This window comes from Grammomys surdaster, unplaced genomic scaffold (assembly GCF_004785775.1).
Source record: "Grammomys surdaster isolate TR1022 unplaced genomic scaffold, NIH_TR_1.0 193, whole genome shotgun sequence".
Taxonomy (NCBI): Eukaryota; Metazoa; Chordata; class Mammalia; order Rodentia; family Muridae; genus Grammomys; species Grammomys surdaster.
This window is the reverse complement of record NW_021604638.1, coordinates 1326818-1350168: the sequence shown is the minus strand read 5'-3', so window position 1 is coordinate 1350168 and position 23351 is coordinate 1326818. Positions and strand designations below refer to the sequence as shown.

Here is a 23351-nt window from a genome sequence, read left to right as displayed (position 1 = left end):
CCAGTGTAGCTGAATCAGTAAGCTCAGGCTTCCTTCACTGAGGGATTCTCTTAAAAATCTTGTTTCACATTGTGTGTGTGTGTTGGGGGGGTGCACGTATGGAGATGATCAGAGGACAACTTGGGGAGGTCAATTTTCTCTATACACTGTGTGAGTCCCAGGGATCAAACTCAAGCCATTGGAGTTAGCAGCAAGCTCCTTTATCTGCTGAGCCATCTTGCCAGCCCGAAGGTGAGAAAAAGATCACTCATGTCCAACTTGGGCTCTACACACACTTGCACATACACACTCAAACATAAGAACACACCAAGGGCAACGTGGGAAAGCCAAGACAGAGAAGGCTGTGTGAGAGGTGGGGTAGGAGTCTAGCAAGGGCCAGGACGACTTAAAGAAGCCATGTGGCTGGCTTTGTCTATGGAAGAGATGGCCATGAGGTAAGGAAGGTGGTGACAGAACCCCAGATGGGACCCAGCACACTGGCACTGAGGTAAGTCAGATGCCTCCTTGCCCCCAGCACAGGGCACTTGTCCACCTGCTGGTGACTGATGCTCTTTGTCTCCAAGGAAGGACTCCGTCTGCAGGTGGGAACGCACACTCTGGACCCATTTCAGAACTCCACCTAGAACTTTACAACACCAAGCTGGGTGCTGTTCCTAAATCTTTGCATGTGTTTCTGATGTGTGCATCTCTTAAATCGCAGCCCTTCCATGTACACATACACACACACACACACACACACACACAGAGACACACACACAGATACACACACAGAGAGACACACACACAGACACACACACACAGACACACACACAGACACACACACATACAGACACACATACACACACACAGATACACACACACAGAGACACACACACACAGAGACACACACACACACACACACACACACACACACACACACACACACACATTGCACCATGCTGAGGAACAAGGATTGGCCTTCGAGAATGCCTTGCCTTTCTTTTGCATTAAAATGTTCATTACAATTAAAAGGTCTTAGGCATCCCTCTGTTTGGAGGTCAAAATGTGGATTTACAAGCCAGGCATGGTGGTGCCCACCTTTAATCCCAGCTCTTGGGAGGAAGAAGCAGGTGGATCTATATGAGTTCAAGGCCAGTCTCGGCTACACAGAGAATTCCACGGTAGTCAGAGCAACATCGTAGAGAGACCCTTTAATTTCTTGTCTTTTAAAACTAGCTGTCTCTTACCCTTAACCCTGAGACCATGATTTCTAAGCCCCTGGAAGGCCATTATTACACTGGAAGATGAGAGTCCAGAAGGAGTCATGTAGCCTGAGCTACCTGAAACACTATCTTAAGAAAATACAAAGTTACTTGTTTTAAAAACTGGTTTTCAGCTATGCAAAGACGGAAACAGTAGGTAAGAATAGAGTGGAAACCTGGGGCACAAGTGTCTACTGAGGGGAGAAAGGGGGATTTGTCTGGCCTCCAGTCTCTGACTAGGAATCCATCTGTGGTCTCCAGGCGCCACCTGGTGGTAGCTCCATCTCCAGCCTGCGAGATCAGCCTCCAATAGCACTGCCTAGCAGAAGCTAGCTCGAGGGGCTTCTTTCAGAATCCAGGAATTGGGGCTTTAAAAAGTTCCGGAACCTTTGGGGACTGGTCCCTGTCACTGAACCTGTCTTAAGCATCTGAATGATGTCTGGGGAGTCTGGGCACATGTTCGCTCACTGTTCAGTCTGCACTGCGTCATAATACTTAGCCCCACACGCATGTCCAGGGCAAGCTGACTGACTCGACCGCCTTAATGCTTTTACAGCCTATGTCCCTTCCTCAGTGCTTTGAGTGCATTCACAGGAGATGGCTTTCAAAATGCCTCGGAAGGGCTCACTCAAAATTCCCCAGCTTTGAAGAGCTATGGTAGGAGGGGTCTTTTTCCTTTCTTCCTCTTTGTGTGTACGGTACACATGTGTATATGAGCATGTGTATGTGTCCGCGTACATGCACTGTGTGAGTGTATCGTGTGACTGTTTTGTGTGTGTCTGCATACGTGTTTGTGTGTGCTCACATGCGTGTGCATGTGTGTGTTTGTGTATGTGTCTGCATGCATTGTGTGTGTGTGCATCTGTGTGTGTGCACTCATATGCATAAGTGTATACACATGTACATGTGTGTGCATGTGTGCACATGTGTATTTCTGTGTGCACATATGTGCATATGTAAGTTGTATGTGTATGCATGTGTGCACGCACACACACGTCTGTGGAGGGCAAACATCATAGCAGAGCTTCTCCTCAATGTCCATCCCCCTTGCTCCCTGAAGCATGTGCTCTCACTGGCCTGGGACTCACAAGTAGGCTGGAATGGTTGGCTAACAGACCCTGAGGGATCCAGGCTCCACCAACCTGTCTTTTTACTTGGTTTCTGGGAATCAAACCTAATCTTCAATGAAATATGGATAGACCCAGGTCCTCAGACCTCAACCTCTTTAGCATCATTCTTTATGCCTAAATCAACATGGACAGATATGCACAGGGTATCTCTTGACAGTTGTAACTTGGGGACCAAGTGCGTATTTCCAACCCTTAGGGCCACATCCTGGGCAGTCCCTTGGCCTGTACTTACAGTATACAAGACAAGATCAAGTCTTTTTTTAAAAACAAAAAAAAACAAAAGAGCAAACAAAAAACTACCAGGCTCTCATGTAGCCCAGGATGGCCTAAAGCTCGCTGTGTAACTGAGGATGTCCTTGAACTTCGAATCCCAACTGACATCCACACCCAGTTTTTGGAAGTCTGGGGATTGTGAACTCTATGTATGTTACGCAATCAACTAAACTACATCCCAAGCCCCTCAAATGATTTGTTAATTAAAAAGTGTGTGTGTGTGTGTGTGTGTGTGTGTGTGTGTGTGTGTGTGCTCGCGCGCATGCGCACGGGAGTGGGTGTGCGGGTGTGCATTTGTGTACTGTCTCTTTAAAAAGGTCTATGGAATATACATGCAGTGACCAAAGAGTCCACCAGAGGGCAGCTGGAACCAAAGTTACAGGTGTTTTATTTTCAACTGCGCCATCAATTCTGGCCTGTAAGGCCTGCAAACAAACACCTTTAATCTCATCCTTCCAAACCTGTATGATCCTTCAACAGCTGCAAAATATGCCCCCAATGTTCCCCTTTCTGGGCACGGGGGATACTTCCAAGGCTTTACCATCCTGCCCAGTGGTTTCAACATATATAAATATGTCTTAAACCCTGGGACTTCTACGAATCTGGGGAGCTGGGTCCATTTGGACAGGAAGTGGTGAATTACATAACCTTGAAAGGATATGGAATTCTCTAAACATCCCTGTGACATTTCCCAGAACCCTCCGCCACACACACACACACACACACACAAGCCCCAGATATTATTGGTATTTTTAATTTCTCTCCTTTTAAATTTAGAACATATAGCAACTAAACAAGCCAAGGATGATACTGTGGGAAATACAGGCCGTGCTTTCCTGAGGCAGATGAGACACTGGGCCTTCTTGTCCCATGGTCAGATGTGTACTCCTAGAGTAGTGGAGGACAGACCCCTTTCTGGATGTCTTGAGGGCTATACACGTGTCCCCCTAACCAGTGCACGTGTCCCTCATGCCCACTCGGCAGACAGTTCTAGGGCTCAGGCAGAAATGCCACCCTTGAGCCCCCAAATTGAGCCCCACTCTTGGATTTTCAAGTGACGCAGATAGCAGCATCGCTGACATTTCTGCAGAACACAAACCCCGGTGTTTTGCTAAACGTTAATGGGTTTTTGTGCCCTCTACCGGCTGCCTCCGTGTTCAATGCGCAGTGCGGAGGCAGGGCAGGAGACTGGAATTTTCCTCTGCCTGAGAGCCTGTTATTCCCCTGCAGCAGCTCTGGCCTGGGGGCGCTCAGTGAGTAGCTGAGAAAGCCTTCCACCACTTAATGTCCAGACCAGCAAGTTTACGGGAAACTATTAATCTCCTACTTTGGGAATTATTAGTTCTGGATGGAGACTCTTATTGTATAAGGTTTGCTGAAAATTTATGAGCCTCTCTGGAATCCAGGAGGGGATCGATTCTCAGAGAGTAAACATTTTAAGCAAATTAAGTGTTGGTTGTATAATAATACAAATAATGCTTGCCATTTTTTAAGTGTCTGCTTCGTGCCAGGCATTTCATCTCTCTGGTGGCAACAGGAGCAGGTTTCATTACCCCGAACATGCCATGTGAGGTAACTGGGATCCCAAGAGCTGCCCCTGGTTGGTCTAATGCTACACATCTAGGGGCAGAGGAAGATTCTAAAGCATGTGCAGCAGACCACAAAACAGCCCTCCTGCTCGCCGAGGGGTCAATGTGGCAAGCAATTCCCATGGTTGTTTCTTCTGCCAACAGGACTGGTTGTGCAGAAAGACAAGACCTACAGATGATATGGGTGGAGGAAGCTGAGGGTCTCAGGAGATGGCCATTGGCCCTGAGGTTGCACAGCTGATGGGGAGGAGGGCTGGGGAGATGGCTCTATCAGTAATGCTTGCTTTGCAAGCATGTGGACCTGAGTCTGAGACCCAGAACTCACAGAAAGAAATCCAGCATGGGACTTGGAGACGTAGCTCAGTGGTTAAGTGCACTGGCTGCTTTTGCAGAGGACCCAAGTTCAGTTCCCAGCACCCATACAGTGGCTCTCAACCATCTGTACACCAGTTCGAGGGGATCCAGCACATTTGTCTGACCTCTGTAGGCCCCAGACACATATGTGGTGCACAGACATATGTGAAGACATAAAACCCATATAGATTTTTTTTAAATCTTTGAAAGAAAAATCTACTATGGTGATAGGCAAAGCACTTGCAATCCCATTGCTAAGGAGGTGGATCCAAGCACATCCTGGGGTCTTGCAGGCAGCCTGGCCCTATGTGATGAGTTCCAGGCCAGTTAGAGACTTTATCTCAAAAAGTAAATGGTAGATGGTATTTAAGGAACACATCCAGAAGCTGTGCCCCAAAGACCCACATCTGCACACACACACACACACACACACACACACACAGAGAGAGAGAGAGAGAGAGAGAGAGAGAGAGAGAGAGAGAGAGAGGAGTGGGGCACAATTCTAGCCCATGGTATGCAGAAGGCAAGGCAATGCTATCATTAGACCATGGCTGCCCGTGGAAGTTGGCTCTACTTGGGTCTCAAGTGGAGGATGGACGGCGTTAGTGGGCTCCATGTAGGCTAACACAGAGCAAGGCTCTCTGGTTCTACCCTGCAGGATTGAGAGAAGTTGCAATGGTGTCAATCTGCTCACTCGGTGTTCAGAATAACCCCATGCAGGGTCGAGAGAGACGCTATTTCCCACATTCTGGAAACCCTGAGCTAGTAAACACAGAGGGGAACATCCAGTGTGTGACACAGGAGGGTCAAAAGACTCAGGTGAGCAGGGACAGCTCTACTTGCTGCTGATGACACATGGGATGGGGGCACCAGAGGCTGAAGAGCCAAGAGACTAGGCCTACCATCTCAGTCCTGAGTGAGTAAGCCATACAGGCTGAGATTTCTAACCTATAGCTTGAGTGGCTGGTCTTAAATTTTCCAGTGCACTGGCTCCTGTGACAGAGGCCTGCTGCAGTGACCTCCACAGGGCAGATCAGGAGGAGAGGGTAGAGACTCACTCGGAGAAGGGGAAAGGGCATGCTGGTCACTGGACACTGACTCTTAGAACTCCTGTAATCAAGGCAAATGGAAGCTTGGTGCAGTGCAAACCCTCATTTTTGCTGTGTCATCCCACAGGGCTGGCTTTCCAGAACTCTTCCCAGGCTGCCATGGGGCTTATTGGTGAGCTATTTCCCTGCAGGGAGGGAGAGAGAAGGAGGCTCGTTTTCTTGTTCCCTCTAAGGTCATCAAGGACACACCGTAGCACCTTCCAGGGCACTTAGGCTGCTCATCAGAGTTCAGTGGCCAGAAGAGCTCAGAAAAAAAAATACTGAGTGAGTGGGGTTTCTTCCATCTCTTGATGGCTCTACCACCTTTTCTAGTGGTTCAGCAGAGCTACCAGCCAGCATCTCAAACCACACTTGGGGGTGTTCTCCAGTGTTTCCAGCAACCTTGGGGACCTTCGGGAAGGACCCTCCTCTATCCTCTATGAAGAACTCTTGCCTCAGAGACATGAGCCTGGAGGGCTGCACTGTCCCCTGCACTGTGCCTCCAACTCCACACAAAGTCGGTCCCTGGTGACTGGAAGGCCAGCCAGTGAGGTTGCAGATGTAAGGGAACCAGTGTCCTCCCCTTATACGAGTTGTTCCCAGGATGTAGCCGACCACAACCCCCTCCACATTGCAGATCTGCTCCAGAGCATGGGTCAGCGAGGTGTGTTGGCTCCTGTAGAAACACTGACAATGGACGTCCCCTTCCTGCCCCTTTGTTAGCCCCTGAAGCACGAGCAAGCATGGGAGGAAAACAGCTCCAGATGTAACGTTCTATCAACCAACGGCAGACCATGTGGCTGCTCGCATACCTCCCCCCACACCCGTGATGTGGGCTTGCTTCTATGTGATATGCTAGTGCCTGTGTTGCAGGAGGGGGGATTGATTGCACATTGTATGTTCACAGTGCTGGGAACTGGATCCGGGTCCTTGTCCATGCTAGGAAAGCCCTCCGTACCCAAGCTGTACCCTAAGGCCCGACGCAACCAGTCGACTTGAGGTTGTCTCTGACCGAGTGTCCTCAGAGCCCAGGGGCCCTCCAAGTGATCCTGTCCTGAAGAAAATGTCACCATGGAAGACTTGACGATGCTAGATATCTAGCCAAGTGTCTAATTGAATTGGGGGAAAATGGAGTGCTTGTCCCCAAATGTGTGGGTCCTCATGCCAGGCAGTTGGCTCTTCCAATAACAAAGACCGCTTAGCAAGCTCCTGGCAAACACGGGACTTGGAGGGACTCCATTTGTTAAGTTAAAAGGGTACCCATAAGCCACCCCACTTCCCCACACCTCATTAGCTAAGTGACCAGGCCTGATGGATTGGGGTTGTTTTAATATCTGCCTATTGACTTTCGAGCACGCCTGCCAAAAGTAAGATCTCAGTTTGACATCCTCGATGCTGAGATGTCCTTTCCTGACTCTTATTTGTCAAACAGGAGGCCGAGCCTGGGCACAGCCACATTGGCTGGTTGTAAGACCATTGTCAACAAAAAGGCCTTACTTGCAATGACACCAGGAAACACAGACCATTAGTTTTAGAGCAAGGTCTTGTAGTTGGGAAATTGGGAGGGCAGCCAGGGTGCAGTGCCGCTCACCCAACTCCACCCAAGGCAACTTGAAGAATGGCCAAGAGACCTTTGACATGGACATGGTGTCCAGGACTTGTGTCAGGGCTCAGGGCTTCAGGGAAACATGTGGCCCACCAGGAGTGACAAGGTGAATGTTGTGCCACCACAAGGCCTGTGGCCACCCTGCACTGCAGTTCTAGAACTGGAAATTGTCCTAAAGGGACCCAGATTCCTTTGAGCACTTTCCCAGCCAATAAGAAGTTAAGCAGCTATCTCCCTCGCCCCCCCCGACCCCCTGGTGTGCCTGCATACCTTCCTACTTCTTTGGAATCTCAAGGCAATCTTTCAAAACCCAAGAGTGAAACTAGCATGAGAGTTGGGTTCCTGCTCCAGAACACTCTAGAACAATCTAGCAACTTCTGGCCTGCCTTTCTGTTGGTGCTGGGTCCCTGTGCTCCATTCCAGGCATTGGGCCTCAGCCTCAGTTTCCCTGCTTGTTGCCTGCACTTGGTTCACCCACCCCCACGACAGGGTCTACAATGTGGTTTCAGGCCTAACTCAAGGTATCTGAGCTTGTCTGTAATGAAGTGTCCTCCGAGCCCGGGGCCCAGGAGTGTGTCCAAATGATCTTGCCCCAGACTGAAGAAAATGTCACCACTGAAGGCTTTTATGCTGCTGGATGTCTAATTGAATTGGGGGAAATGGAGTGCTTGTCCCCAAATGTGTGAGTCCTCATGCCAGGCATAGTGCCTGGGGCCAACGACTGCCCCCCCCCCAGAGAAGATGCTGGGGACAGTGGGAGGGGAGACACTGGGTTGGGACTGCAGGAAGAGGTTGCCAGCCTTGCGCTCTTTTCTGTCTCCTGTGCTACTTTCTTCCCACTGAAGGCCACATACCCCTTTCCCACTAGGCTAAGAAATGAACCCCTTCGGAGACTGTGTTTGGAGACCCACAAGCCCCACCCCAGGCTTCCCCCCCCCCCCCCCCCCCCCCCCCCCCCCCACCCCACCCCACCCCGCACTCAGGCAGCAGACCACTGAGGGCTAGCTCAGCCTATGCTGTGTGCCATCCCTGGCCACGGAAATGGTTAGTTGCATGGGTTTGACAAACAAATTCCCAACCTACGCTGCTCGTGACCCTCCTGACGTAGGCCTCGCTTCCTCTGCGAGGTAACAGGAGCAGCGCTATTACCGTTCCTGTCATTACTTCCATTATGCCAGTGCATTAGAGGGACTCGGGAGGGAGGGATAATTGGCTGCCATCACCCCAGCCGGTGTGATTGGGTACCAATGTACAAAGAGCTTAAAATTAAAGGCTGGAGTTGTCGGCATGGTGGGGGACAGAGTGGATTACAAAAGAGATGATCTCACCTGCTCCATTATACCCTCCCAGAGGCGCTAGCAAGAGGACAACCAATTTGGTGTCTGATTTAGATCTGTCCCTTCTTTTGTTCCGTGATGAGGGCTGTGGGGGGCCACAGTGGGGGGTGGCTGTAAGGTCGCAAATGTACTCAGGAGATCAACATTGTGCTTTACTTTGTCACGACCCCAGGACTGGATCTCTCTGGAGCCTTCCTCGCTACCAAGTCAGGGTCCGTGGTCCCAGACCGGATCATCCAGTAGAGAAGGAACATCTTGCGCTCGAAATTGCCTCGCTTCAGGCGCCTGGCGATGGTGACGGGTGTATCGCTCTTCAAGTCTCTGTCGTGGATGGAGGCGCCATGTTCCAGTAAGGGCTGGATGCAGTCTGTCCTGCCCATAGCTGCGACCACATGCAGGGGTGTCCTGCCCAGGGGTGATTTGGCCAGGCAGTTTGCTCCTGTGAGATTGAAAAGAGCAGCTGGAGTGTTCTCCTAGTCAGGAGTCCTGCCATGCTACACTAAGGGACAGCAAGAAAGGGAGCAGGGCTATGGCAGGAGTACAGCCGAGAGTTGACACTGCTCTCAGGGACATGGTGGGCTCCTTTACCTCATCACTTTTCCCATCTAACCTGGTCTCAGGGGACACCCAGGAAACAGCACATTCCAGTCTCCTGTTCCAAACACCAGCTTTGGCTTCCAAAGCACCAGCTCCATGTATCCTCTCACCTTATAGCATTCTGCACCGTGCCCCAGGCCCTTTGCACATGCTATTCATGTTATACTTTTCCATTTCTCCCTTTCTAGGGTTTCAGTAACTTCCTTCATTCTTCCTCTCCACAACCCCTACCTCTCCCCGCACATGCTCAGTAGGCACTGCGTTGAACGTGTCTCATATGTGACAGGCTATGGGATTAATCATTTGTAATCATTGACTGGCTTTCTCTCCTAAGATCCATGAGGACACAAGGCCTAGGCACTGCTGCTTTTATCCTTGGAATGCAACTACAGGTACTGGGGAGGTGACAGGAAATGGCAGCCTACGCATAGACAGATCCAGAACGTCACTGCCTCCTGCAGACAGATGGGCTAATGACAGGGGTCCAGCATGGACTTGTGGGACTGAATTGAATTCTGAGTAACCAAAATCATGACACAAATAAAGGCGATTCGATTCAACCCAGCTGGCCCTGTGGCTGTGGCTGAACAGTCCGATCGAGCCATGGCCAGTTGGTGAGGGAAAGCTTAGGTAGGCTTCCAAAATTTGGAAGTGGCCCTGTGCCTCCCCGGCCCCCCTTACCCCTCAGTGATGGCTGCAGAGGACGGAAGACTGTGTGAAGCCTGTCGTCATTTTTTAATGGGTGCCTTCAAATACATCACAGTTCCATCAGAGCGGAGATGACTTTTTATGAGCTTAAAGAACTGCTGGGTTGTGAAAACCCGTCTTTCATTGTATAAGAGAAGTGCAGAAAGGCAGTGTGGGATGGCAGGAAACACGGTGCTGTCACCCAACCATCCTGAGCTCTGTAGCAGAGATATGACATGCCAGTACCCTGCCCTGGACAGCTGGCGTTGTCTCCCACCCTGTCTGGTAGAAGGTGGGGGGAGGGGAATCACTGAAGCTGAGCAGGACAGCAGATGAAAAGGAAGAGGCCCTATGTGGATGTAGCAGCTTAGAAAGCCAGAGGCACTTGCTGGTCATTCCCCCTTTTCCCAAGAAAGCCGTGGGGTGGGCTCTCTGAAGCTATGGTATATGGTAGCTTATCTCCCAGTCCAGGATCGTTTCCCCAACCAGGGAGGACAAAAGATTCCTTTGCCCAGACACAGTGCTGACCACAGTTTTAGACAGGACAGACAGACAGACAGACAGACAGTCACCCCTAAGTGGAGACATGATGGAAAGAGAGTATGCTTGAGCATCTATTTAAAAGGACCTCCAGCCAGCCTGCTGGTCATTCTGTGGGATACTCGGGGTGAGGTCGTGTTGGACCACTGCAGAATCTACTTCAGGTGGGACAAGGATGAAGACAGACCACGGACTGCGTGGAAAGACCAGGCTAGGAAGTCCTCTGGACACCCCACCCTTGCCCCCACCTCCAGCCCCTGTGACTCCCTGTCTTATAATTTGGGTTCTACCACAACAGAATGCTCTACAGGACTGGTCTAGACAAGTGCAAGCCCCCGATGGGCGTGCCACATGGTGCTTATGACCAAGGAGCCCAGCAGGAGACACCTTGGGTGGGTGAGAAGACTGGAACCTAGGGAGCCACTGCTGAAGTAACAAGCAAGATGGGTCATTTTATCCTCCCAACCAGACCAGACCAGGCTTTCTGCAGAATTACCAAGTTCTAGAAGGTACTGCACGGCATCCACGTGGCCTCTGTGAGCAGAGATGTACAAGGCCACAAACGCCCTCTGGGCTGTCCACTGTCGCCACTGCTCCCCCTTAAAATACTGTGAGTTCGCTGTCCGGTAGAAGGTATCTTCGCTGATGCCAAGACATGACATCTAGGTGAAAGGAATAGGTCAAGGTTGTCTCTAGAGTGTGACCTGCACCCCATCACGCATAGAGGTTGACTTAATCCTAACCGAGGTACATAGTGGGAGGGGAGGGGTATTCGGTGTTCGGCACACACTCAGAAAGTGCAGCTACTGGGCACCCTGATTCCACCCAGCCCGCACCCCTGTCAGGCAGGGGACACAGGAAGGCCTTTCTGCCAATGTTTTGAAGGGAGAAAATACATTTGCCTATGTGTCCAGAGGAAGATGCTTGTGGCCCTGGGGGGGGGGAAGGAGACACCAGCTAACACAATGTGGTCCCCTGGCCGGAGCCCCGGGAGAGGGGGGAATGATAGAATCTGACTTTCCAGTCTCTTTTTGTGCCCATTGCCTCTGTTACCTTCTGGAACTTTCTGAACTCTGTTGGCCGAGGGATGCCCATGACAGAACCATCTTGGGGAGGCACAAACTTTCATGAATGGGAGGAGGGCCATGGATACCACAGAGAGGACTCTGTGTTCTGGATGTCCCAGTCGATGAAGGAGGGACATGGGGAGGGGCAGTGGGGCCAACTGAACAGGGAATGGAGGGCTGGTGTTTATCTCCTCAGGCAGCAGATAAGCAGGGAACTGACTAAACTTCCCGGAGAGAGGTAACAGGGATATACAGAGGAAGAAGACAAGCTACAGCTGGGACTGGATAGACTTGGCTCTCATTCCTCAGGCCTGGGGTCTGCGACACAGAGATCACTGCCACCCACCCTTCCCTGGACAAGTCCCAGCACCTGTCCCTGTACCCAACCTTCCTTTGAACCCTGTCCTACCAGGAAACTGCCTTTTCTCCCTGGAGAATCTCAGAGCTCTACTTCAAAGTCTACTGAAGGAAGAGCACACACTTGCCCTGGTGCCAACCATTCATCCTCATGGATGGGTAAACATTCCCGTCCTAACTCTCCTTCTCCCCCAGGGCTAATGGAGAGTCCAGCAGGAGGCCTGACAAACATTAGGTGAAGGCTGCTATCCAAGGGTGCCAGACCCCTACCCCCACTCCCAAGGCAGACAGAGCTTTCTGGATATTTCAGCTACATGTACACAGCACACAAGCCCCTGAGCACTGGGCTACTGCCCCCATGATCTTTACTAGGATTAAATTTGATTTTCAACTTGACCAATGCGTGGATGGAAAACATACAACCTGGGCGCCACTGCAGGTGGAGGAAGCGGGTTTTTGAGCTGTTAGTAAGCAAGCCCAGGGGACTCACAAGCCCAGACTGTCTGGAAACACTCCGTGCACGAGGCTCATCCTACTTCCCTACTCTGAGGCCTTTATTCAAATGCTCACGCTAAAGACTGGGTCCCTAGCCCCCTGATATTGAAAGAAGCACGAAACCACCTTACTGGGGTCCCCTTCCACAGCGGCCAAAACCAGTTCCGTCCAACCATCGTAATGCCAGATACACAGTGAAATAACTGCTCCGGGAATGACATCGTAGAACTTCAGCGTGGCATCGTCCATCAAAATTCCTACGGGAAGCAATTTTTTTTTTCCTTTTAACAAAATTAGGACTTCAAGAAATCACATCAGTTTAGAGCACGTCTGGCCCTGAATCACGCAAAGATACGTTTAAAATCTTGAGCAAACGAGGTGCGGGTGGAGTGGGTGAGGGAGTCTCTCACTTGATGGTTGTTGCACAGTTAGATGCCACTAAGGCTTTTTAGAAAATTAATTTGGCTCAGCTCAGATGGAAGCTGGACCCAAAAAGAAAAAAAAGAAAAAGAAAGGGGGAAAAATCCTACACACACAATGGCAATGATTTATAAAATTTTGTAATTACAGCTTGTCCTGTTGGGGAAAAAAAAATCCATGAGTCAGTGAAATCGTTTTATGAGGCAAACTCTACAAATAGAACTACTTAAATCTGAGCTATACATCACAGGCCCGACAGTGTACTTAGCAAGTTATATACCTTCAACTGAACACCAACTCGAGGGAATGTAGCCATTAGCTGGCTAAAGAGATGACAGTGACTGAAAGATCTAGCAAGTGACAGACAGCCCACGTCAGGGCTTTTCCACGTAGGTGCTTAACTGACATTTTCAACTAGGTATCTTCTCTATCCCACGCATCACAGTTTCTACGGCCTATGCCGTAACACATCAACTGAACCTATAGCTAGCTCTTGCGGTCAAGGATGTCCCCCAGACATTGTCCCTGGAGGGGATGAGACTGTCCCCCCTATAAGCCTGTGGTAACCTCAGAAGCAAACAGCAGCACTCACTATATTGGGACTGGAGTGTTGGAGCTCTTGTCAGACCCGGCGTGGCATCTTATTCTTGGGGTCAACAATGCAACTAGACCCACATCCAGAAACCCAGTCTCAGCCAGGTTTGGTGGCACACAGCTGTCATCCCAGAATTTGGGTTAGTTCAGGACTAACCTGAAGATGCATGAGATCCCATTTCAATAATTAATAAAATAATATAATTAATAATAAACCCACATTCTGGGAAAGCCAGCTCAAGGGGCATTATGCAGGGAGGGTTTTTTGAAAAGGTAGTGGTATTTCTTGGCCACCTACTGTCTTAGGAACCACAGAGGATTTGGACTGTTCATAAACTATAACAATCTGCCCAGGCTGCCCTAGTACCCTCTCCAAGTGATCAGAATCCACACATGTTCTGGGCTCTTTTTTTTTTTTTTTGGTTTTTCGAGACAGGGTTTCTCTGTGTAGCCCTGGCTGTCCTGGAACTCACTCTGTAGACCAGGCTGGCCTCAAACTCAGAAATCCACCTGCCTCTGCCTCCCAAGTGCTGGGATTAAAGGCGTGCGCCACCACCGCCTGGCTATGTTCTGGGTTCTTGATAATTATTTTGGGTCTCTATACCTGCACTGAGTGGTGTGTCCTTGAATCCTCATGATGACCCTCCAGCCTACATGGCCCTTCCTCTAACTGGGAGCAAACTGAGGCTAGGCCTGACTAGGATGTGACAAGATCTGACTCCTGCCAGACTTGTGGGCACTACGTGATGATCATACTCTCAGGAGGTTGTAGACAGTACGCTGGTCAGCGAATCCATAAATTAAGGATTTATTTGTGGCTTGACTGTAGGAGCCCTGTCTGTCACTGCTCTGAGACAACTTGACTTTCTAGCCATTTGGTAAACATCTAGGAGGGTTGTGTGTCTTCCCTCACGGTTCCTGTGCAGTCCCTAGCGTATTCCCTTTTTGCAGATGGGCAGCCACTACCTTGGGCTCAGACAAATGCTACTAATTATCAACAGATAAATGTTCGCCAGGGGCAGTACTCGCTCATGAATTTGCTTGGTGAGTTTAGACAAGGCCACCGTGACGCTTTCCCGCCATGATCTCACTTGCCCTTCCCTCTGCAACCTTGGAGGTGGGCAGACGTGCCAGCCACAGTCAATGTGGCCCCGCTTAGGGGTCAGGCCTCCAACAGTTGCTAAGTGACTGCAGAGTCTTAGCGCTGTGACGTCACTGTGAAGTCACCCACCTCTTATTCTCTCTCAGCTTGCTTGAATTTATTGCTTACTGGGGAGAATAAATGAACAAAAGGGGGTCCAGAGTTAGGAAGACACGTAATTTTCAAACTCCTTGCTGGGGAACAACTGCAGAGTAAACCTATTACGCCTCATGTCCTTCATACCTTGCTAGCTATAGAGACTCAAACACAGCTTCTTGCTAAATAAAGTTTCAAAGAATGAATATATATATGTATACACACACATATGTATATATATGTGTGTATACACACACACAATGTGAGCATCTTTCAACTACTGTAAGAAAATCCATGGGCCATGGAAAACATTTAACCTATTTTTAAAAGTGCCGAGGAAGAGTGTTTTGGCCTGGCCTGCGGAGTTTGCAGAGTCATTCTTGTCCACTGGGGAACAGCACAGAGAATTCTAGAGCTAATGGGGCTCTGTTCTCCGGATTAAGAGACTGAGCCCAGGACAGCCAGTGCCTGAGAAAGCTGAGCGTGGGGAGCAGGCTGCTTTCAGAGCTGACTCCATCGCTCCCAGGCCCTGCAGTACTCTGCACTGTCTCCGGGATGCCGGCTGCTCACATTACCCGGGCAGCCCAGAGGTTTTTGTTGTTGCTGCTGTTGTTTTTTTGGTTGTTTGTTTGTTTTTTAATCTTCATTTTCTTGAAGTGTTTTTGCGTTGCTTTCCATCGGGTGGGGAGATGATGAAGCCCGAGGGGCTTTGATCCTGTTCTCATATCCTAAACATTGTAGGGAATGGGGCAGCCATGTCCTCAGGATGAGGAAAGGGTAGACAGGCTGTAGAGCCTCTGGCTTCCACTGGGTGCCTCCCCATGGAATTTGTCTAGATATGGGGTTCTTGGGGGGGGGGGGTCCAGATTCAAGAGAACTGAAAGGACTGGATCGAATTCTTCAGGGCTTCCTGTGAGCCCCCAGTGTGGGGGAAGACACAGCGTGCAACTTGGGGTTCAGAGACAGACTAGGTTAGTGTCAAGATTGGGGGAGGGTCTAATAATCACGGGCGAGGTTTGCTTTGAGTTCTGGGGTCCTTGATGAAAGCAGGATTTACTTTGTATTTGGGGTTCCCATGAAAGCAAGTCTTGCCGTCTGGCAGGGGGGGGGTCCTGGTTTTGGAAGGATCTGTGGAAGGATTTGGGGTCTTTGGATGGACTTATTTAGGCACCTCTGGTTGGTAAGCAACTGAGAGGAATCAGACAGCTCTCCTTTGAGATTTAGGGTCTTGCTAGTGATAGAGTCTGCTCTAAATTTGGGGTTCTGATTTCATAAGTTTGGCTAATTGATCTGAATCGAGTCTTGGGGTCCTCATGAGTCAGGGTTGGCTTGAACCTTTAATTCCTCACAGGGGATAGAGCTGACGTCAGCTTTGAGGTACTCATGAGCACATGGTTTTCTTGAGGGTGGGAAATCAAAGAGAGGCAAGCTTGACTTCATTCTTGGGGGGGGTGTCCTCCTGTGGGCTTGACTCATTTAATCCTTGGAACCTTTATCAGAATACTTGGCTTGGACTGGGGTCCTGCTGTGCTCATGGGAAGCTTGAGGACTGGCTTTCAGAGGTAGACAGAGTTGGTTTGGATGTGAGGGTCCAGCTGTGAGCAAGGTCCATTTTAGGATCTAGTATCCTTATGTGGACAGGAGACTGGCTGTACGGATGAGTGGTGATGGCTAGGGGGAAGGGGTGTCTCAGAGTTGGGTACATAGGCTCTGTGTTGATGCTTGTGATGTGGGCAGAGTCAGCTCTGGGATTTAGGGTGCTTATGTGGCCAGGGGCAGCTAGAGTCAAACATAGCAGTGTGTGGATAGACTGTGGGACCCTGGGGTAGGCAGGGTTTGTCTCAGCTTCAGTATCTTTGTGTGGAAACAGCTATGGAGGATGGCTGGTCCTGGTGGTCGTATGGTTAGCTTCGGGGGATTGGGGCTCAGATTTGGTCAGGCTTGTTTTGATTTGGGGTCCTTTAGGTGGGTATGGGTTGGAGTTTCAGTGTCCTCATGTAAATGCAGCTGCTGGAGGATTTGGGGTTCTGAAGTAGTAATAGCTAGTCTGTAGGTTTTTGGGTTCAGTCTTGGGTAGGTATATCTTGGATTTGGGGGTACCAAGGTGGGAAGTATTTGGTTTACTTTTGATATCCTTATGAGTAAGTTGGTAGAGTACTTGGGGTCCTTAGAGAGTGATAGCTAGCCTAGATACTTGAGGTTCAAACCTGGGTTCAGGTTTGTTTTGGGCTTGGGGTTCCAGGATAAGCAAGGTTCATTTTGAGTTTTAGAATCTCTGTGTGCACAGTTAGTGAGTTTGGGGATCTGCAGTAGTAGTTAGCCTGAGAGATTTGGGGGTTTAGCCTTGAGTGTGTTCTGGGATTGGGGCTGTAGGATTGGCAGGTTTTATTTTGAATTTTAGCACCCTTGAAAGAATAGCTAGTTGGTATGAATTGGGTGGTGGTGGTGTCTGTGGCAGTGGGTTAGCATGGGGCAGAGAGCTGAACATTCAGCTTTGTTCTGGGTTTGGGGTTCCAGCAGGGGAAAGTTTAATCTGAGTTTTAGCATTTCAATGTAGACACAGTTGAAGGAAGCTTGAGATCATCTAAAATAGTCATGGTTACCTTGAAGATTTGGTCATGCTTGGTCTGGATTTGGTATTCCAAAGGTGGGTAGGAGTTTGTTTAGTATCTTTGAGTGGCCAGTGGGGACAGAGGACTTGGGTTCCTGAGGCAGTGGTAACTAGCCTAAAGACTGAGTTCAGTCTTGGCCAACTCTGTCCTGGGTCTTGAAGGTCCCAGGTCTAGCTGGCTTCTTCTGTGTTTGTGTAGCTCTGTATGGACACAGTTGATTGGGTCTTAGGGTTAGGCTTCTGATCTAGTTACTTTCAACTTGGAGATTTTGGGTTTAATCTTAGGTAGATGTCCTCTGCCTTTGGAAATCTGAGCCCAGCAAGATCTGCCTCAGCTTCTGAAATGCTTGCATAGACAACCTGGCTGGAGAACTTGGTGTTCACCACTTAGGGTTTGTTTTGGATCCAGATTGGGGGAAAGGCCTGTCCTGTGGTGGGGGCAGGGGGCTGACTGAAGCCTACTTTTGTTTCAGGTGTGCAGTCTTAGGTAGACATGATTGTCTCAGGGGCTTAGGTTCCCTTATGAAGACAAGAGGCTGCCCGGAAGGTCTTGTGGTTTTGAGATTTGAGGTTCTGCATAGCCTGGACCTGTTCAAGGTTGGCAGACTGCAGCCTGGGACAGACACAATGAGAGTGTACCAGGTCCACCTTTATATTTGGGGTTATTAAGGCACCCACTCATGTGTTTGGAGTTAGGAGCCCTTGAGTGGCCAGCGCTCCAAGGGGCCTTTCTAGATGGGGCTTGACTACCTTGTCACCTTGGATTCTCTGGTAGCTAGAAGTGTCTTGGGGACCCAGGGCAGGAGTGGGCCGGGGGGCTCTTGCGTGGGAGGAGCTCATGGGGTGCGGGAAGGGGTCGGGCAGGGGCCACCTTGGTCCAGGAAATGCAGCCGCTGCAGGTTGAAGGGGATGCCGACCATCAGGTCCAGTTCTTCTTTGAGCTCCCGCACTGTCATGTCGTTGCGGCAGTTGCCCACGCGGAACAACTCCCCAGTCTCCTCCAGCCTCACCCGCAGGACATAGACGTCAGGGGCTAAGTCTGGGGACGCGGTGGAGGCGAGCGGGTCCCCTATGTGCCCCCTAACCCTCGCGCGGGCCCGGCTGGAGGGCTTAGCGGGGCGCGCGCCCGCCTTGGGGTCGCCCCCCTGCCGCTTCGGCGGACGCGCGCCCGCCCCCGCCACATCTACCGCCCTCCGCATGGCCCGCGTCATACCGCGCGTCATCGCCGCCCCCGCCTGGGGCCCCCGGGACAGGAGAGGGGCGCCTGCACTTCCGGAGACAGCTCCCCCCACCACCACCACCCTCCTCCGCAGCCCTCGCCAGCGTCCTAGCCCTGTGGAGAGCCTCTTGTCTGTTCAGGGCAGTCTGTATGATTAGGGAGAAATGCCACAGTTTCTAAGGTGGTCGACAGGCTTGCCGCCATGTGCTGTAGGTAGACAGCAATTCTAGCTGGCCTGGGCCACGCTGGAACAGGCAGAAGCTTGCGTGGAAATGGCATCAGACCCGTGTGCCCTGACGTTGCGACACCCTCGGAGGGAGAAAAGTATGGAATACATTTGATGGGAAGGCTAGACTTGAACCTTTTCAGGGAGAGCTCACACCGCGGGGTTGGGAGGGTGGAGGCCCTCAAACGCCAGACCCAAAGCAAGGTCTTTAGGAGCTGGAGGAAGCACCACGGAAGGGGCAGGGAGCCAGAACGCCTTCAAAAACTCTGTTGTTAATCAAGAACAAAACAGAAGCTTGAATAATACATTTTGTATAGCAGTTAGTTACAAAAATTTGGGCTAAGGCATGGTTGTCCAGGACATCCACTCACTTGTGGCCAGAGGCACATGCAGTTCAAGATGATATAAATGGAGGGTGGTTTAATCCTTTTATATCATAGGCTCATTCTAAATGACAGATAATTATAAATGTGTACAGTGAACAGGCTGGGGCTTTTACCAGGGATCTTACAGTCTTTTTTTTTTTTTCCCCCTGCAGTCCTGAGTATCGATCCCAAGGCTCTATTCATGAAAAGTTTCTAGGTATCCTGTCTTGATAGAAGGCTGGTCTTGTCGTAAGTGGTCAATTTAATTTCAATACCTAGATTCTACCTCAGAACACTAAATATTTATTTTTATTTTATCTTTATTATTTGCTTTTTGTTTGTTTTTCGAGACTGGGTTTCACTGTGTAGCCCTGGGTGTCCTGGAACTTGCTCTGTAGACCAGGTTGACTTAAAAAAAAAAAAGATCTGTCTGCCACTGCTTCCCAAGTGCTGGGGTTAAAGGCGTGTGTCACCACTGCCTGGCTTTTTTGCTTTTCTCTATAGAAAATTATGCTCTGTAAAGAATCCAAGATTCTAGATGAATAATTTTCCTCACTTTTAGACCAACAGATTTTAATAGTTTCCATTACCTAAGCGGTGAGAGGTTGTTTGCTGCGGAAGTCCTGCATCGTGTCCCGCAGCGTGTCCCGTGGACTTACTGCAGACACAGTAAACACAACGTGGGCCAGTGTTTGTTTTTAATCGTTCATCTCCAACTTTAATGAATTATCTCTTCGCTAAAGTAGCTCATATGCTGCCTGTGCTTGGAATTTGAGTTCTTTTTTTTTTTTTAAGATTTATTTATTTTATGTATATGAGTGCACTGTAGCTGTCTTCAGACACACCAGAAGAGGACATCAGATCCCATTACAGATGGTTGTGAGTCACCATGTGGTTGCTGGGAATTGAACTCAGGACCTCTGGAAGAGCAGTCAGTGCTCTTACCTGCTGAGCCATCTCTCTAGCCCAGTATTTGAATTCCTTACATATTTCCTAGTCTCTTTGGCACAGCATAGACTCCTTCTTTTCCTTTTAAATAACAAGACCAGTAGTATATGAGGACCTGCAGGGATATCCTGTGTAACAGGAAATTCAGTATTACTTTACAGTTTATTTTTTAAAAAGAAGCACCTGTGTCCCACTACTTTGCCTTGTTAAAACCAGAAACACGCCGGGCAGTAGTGGCACACGCCTTTAATCCCAGCATTTGGGAGGCAGAGGCAGGTGGATTTCTGAGTTCGAGGCCAGCCTGGTCTACAGAGTGAGTTCCAGGACGGCCAGGGCTACACAGAGAAACCCTGTCAGAAAAAAACAAAACAAAACAAACAAACAAACAACCAGAAACACAAAGCAGGGACAGACACAGTCACAGAACCATAATCAAATGCTTAGGGAACACAGAATTATTAATTAATGAAAAATGTTTAAACTGTACAGCATCTTTTTGTTCATCTGAAATTCAATAGTAGGAAATTAAGTTCTGTGTACTTAAGCCAATGTAAAAAATACATAACTCCCTAAATCAATGGTATTTGTAGAAAGTTCTGATTAAAAGTATGGTTTCGTTTCATTTCTTCTTTCTTTCTTTCTCTTCTTCTTCTTCTTCTTCTTCTTCTTCTTCTTCTTCTTCTTCTTCTCCCTCTCCCTCTCCCTCTCCCTCTCCCTCTCCCTCTCCCTCTCCTTTTGAGTCTAAAGTGTAACCAGTATCTGTGTATCTCAGCCATCAGTCCCTACGCCACCCACCAAATCCCTGTCCACAGTAAACCAACTTTAGTAGCTCTAGCTACTGTCAAAGACCAACACACATTTCCAGTTTCTGAATTAGGGGAAGGGTGAGGGCTGGAGAAGGTATTGTGGATACAGCAGTTTATGAAACACAATACCCGAGAGGAGGCAGAAGACGGGAGGTAACAGCTCTTTACTAGGCAGCTTTCACAAGGACACTCAGAAAGGCCACAAAGCGAGCTGCATTTGCAGCAATCCCAAGCAGAACAAGACTTCAAGTGACACATTGATTCACTGCAGAGGCTAATGTTACATCCATAGATCTTCCTCCTGTCAAGTTATTTACATATGTACAGTATTTCAGCTGGACATAAAATACAGTGCCATCAACTCCATTTTCTGAGAGAGGATTAGGGCAGCAAGCCCAGAAAATACTTACAAGCTTCTACTAAATTACTTTATTGGCAAGGGGAGCTGTAGTCGTGTTTGGTTTCTTTGAACAGGGTTTTGTTACGTAGCTCTGACGTGCCTAGAGTTCTCTATATTAGGTTTGGACTTTTGATCGCCCTGCTCCAGCCTTCCAGGTGTTAGGATTATAGGTGTGAGCAGCTGTACCAGGCTCTGAGGGAAGATTTTAAAAACAGGTCTTTCCTCAAAAACAAACTGCTGGCCACAGCTGATGGTGAGGAAGCCTGGGAGCTATTGGTACCTGGACCCACGACCTCGCTACAATCTGCCACTGTCAGGTCTGCAGGGGCGAGAGGCCCGAGGCTGTCATCACCTGAAAGAAGCCTCATCTAGAAGCTAAGTCAACTAACTGGGGCTCTCTTTAAGTCCAAGTCACAAGTTCGGCAGAGGCATCCCCGTCACACAGAGCTCGTTCTAGTTTTCTAGTAGAGTGCTGTCTATAGCAGTCTGTATTTCTGGTTCTAGGGAAGCAAAAAACGAAACATCTTGATGCTGGTCAGACTGCAGAGCCAAGAGAGTCTCTTTAACAACTTTAAGATGATGGTTCTCAACATTTCTTAAATATGCTAAGGAGAGAAAAGTTGGAGTTACTTGTGCCATGAACTGTGTTGTATAATATATCCTAGTTCTGTGGTCTCTTAGGCCACATCAAGACCCTGGATAAATTTTCCAAAAATAGTCTTGTACTTAAGTCCTTTCAGATGATAAAATACCTTACTCCAAAAGTGTTTCTGAGATTTTAATTGTGGACTGCTAGTAGTGACACTTGCTTTAAAAGTTAAAGTAACTAAACCTTTAGATGCATCTTGCTCTATACTTCATGAGAGCTGACATGTGGGGAGCAGGGCAGAGAGGAGGCTGGAAATGAATAAATAGGCCAACAGCATGGTGGGGAAACAAGCTCGCACAGACACACAGCTGGCATGCAGCGTCACTCAGGTTTAAACAGCCCAGTGACATCACATTGCGATAGCTTTGAGATGGACTTTGGCTTCCTTTACTATCATAACTGGAACTGATAAATGCCTTCACTATATAGAAAACACTGTGACAGTTTGTATCTGAGGTCTCTTTGTTTAGAAACGGAATTATGTTCATCCAGTGTACTACCATCCAGCCTGCTCTAATTCTTTGGGGACCTAGCTGGCACCTGTCACTGTCAGGGTTAACAGAGAAGCCAGCAAGTCCAACACACCCTTCTCTAGTAGTGTCTGCCACAGTGCCTTGGCCAGCAGAACCTTCTTCACATTTGGCACAGGAGGCTGGGAAGCAGGCATGCCACAAACTGGTCCACAGGAAGAGGATCTTCACTCACCACGGCGTGCAGAAATGAGAGCCCCGCTGTGACTTTCCCCAAGAGTTCAAAGCACATATATATACTTCTGTAACTGTAAAGACATTACTTCAGAATCTATAGGTTTGAGAGGTTTGAGAGGTGTGTGTGTGTGTGTGTGTGTGTGTGTGTGTGTAGGGGGAACTTTTAATTTCAAGAACTAGATTTAGTTATAAGCAGTTTATAGTTACCAAGGAATGGCTGACAAGGACTGCAAGGTCTGAAGGAGAGCCGTGGGCTCTGGAGGCAGGCAGGTGTAGACTGGAGACTTACACTGCTCACTCTGTGGCCTCAGGTCAGGTAGTTCCGGTTTCTAAGCCAGTCTCTTCAACAGTGCAGTGGCTGGTGACTTTGTACCAATCACCCTGCACAAGGTCACCACACTGTACACACCTCGGCAGAAACAATTTGTTCAGACCCCTGCCTTTAAGACAGGGACTGGCTGCCAGGCTAACCCAAATGCTGGCCCAGGCTCAGGTCTCTGAAAGCTACTCATGCCTACTCGAGTTCAGCAGTGGAGTCTGTGCACTACCCCCTGACTTATAGAGTGCCTAGAGGACACACCTTCTTTCTTCTCACAACTGGTTCTAGGAAGCAACACTGGCTTTGCTTTATGGGTGAAAAATTCTGTAACTGTGTGGTGATGGCATTGAAAGTCTTATGACAAACACATGGGTGGAGACTTGAGCCAGGAACATGGACTCTGGTTCCTATGGGTGTTCCCTCTAAAGGAAGTTGGTATCAGGGTGAGTTAGCATCATGGTGACAGTGTCTCAGGGTCATCAACAGGCT

The 23351-nt window shown here is 49.2% G+C and overlaps 1 protein-coding gene across 1 annotated transcript; it reads right to left on the bottom strand.

The window, feature by feature from the left end:
- Window positions 1-8727: 8727 nt before the first annotated feature.
- On the bottom strand, window positions 8728-18446 carry Ankrd60 (ankyrin repeat domain 60). The gene is made up of 4 exons (XM_028769483.1): window positions 18095-18446; window positions 12488-12618; window positions 10939-11104; window positions 8728-9057 (listed from the first exon to the last, which is right to left on the bottom strand). The coding sequence occupies exons 1-4, from the start codon at window positions 18444-18446 to the stop codon at window positions 8771-8773; spliced, it is 936 nt and encodes a 311-aa protein (XP_028625316.1). The 3' UTR covers window positions 8728-8770.
- Between the last annotated feature and the right edge of the window lie 4905 nt (window positions 18447-23351).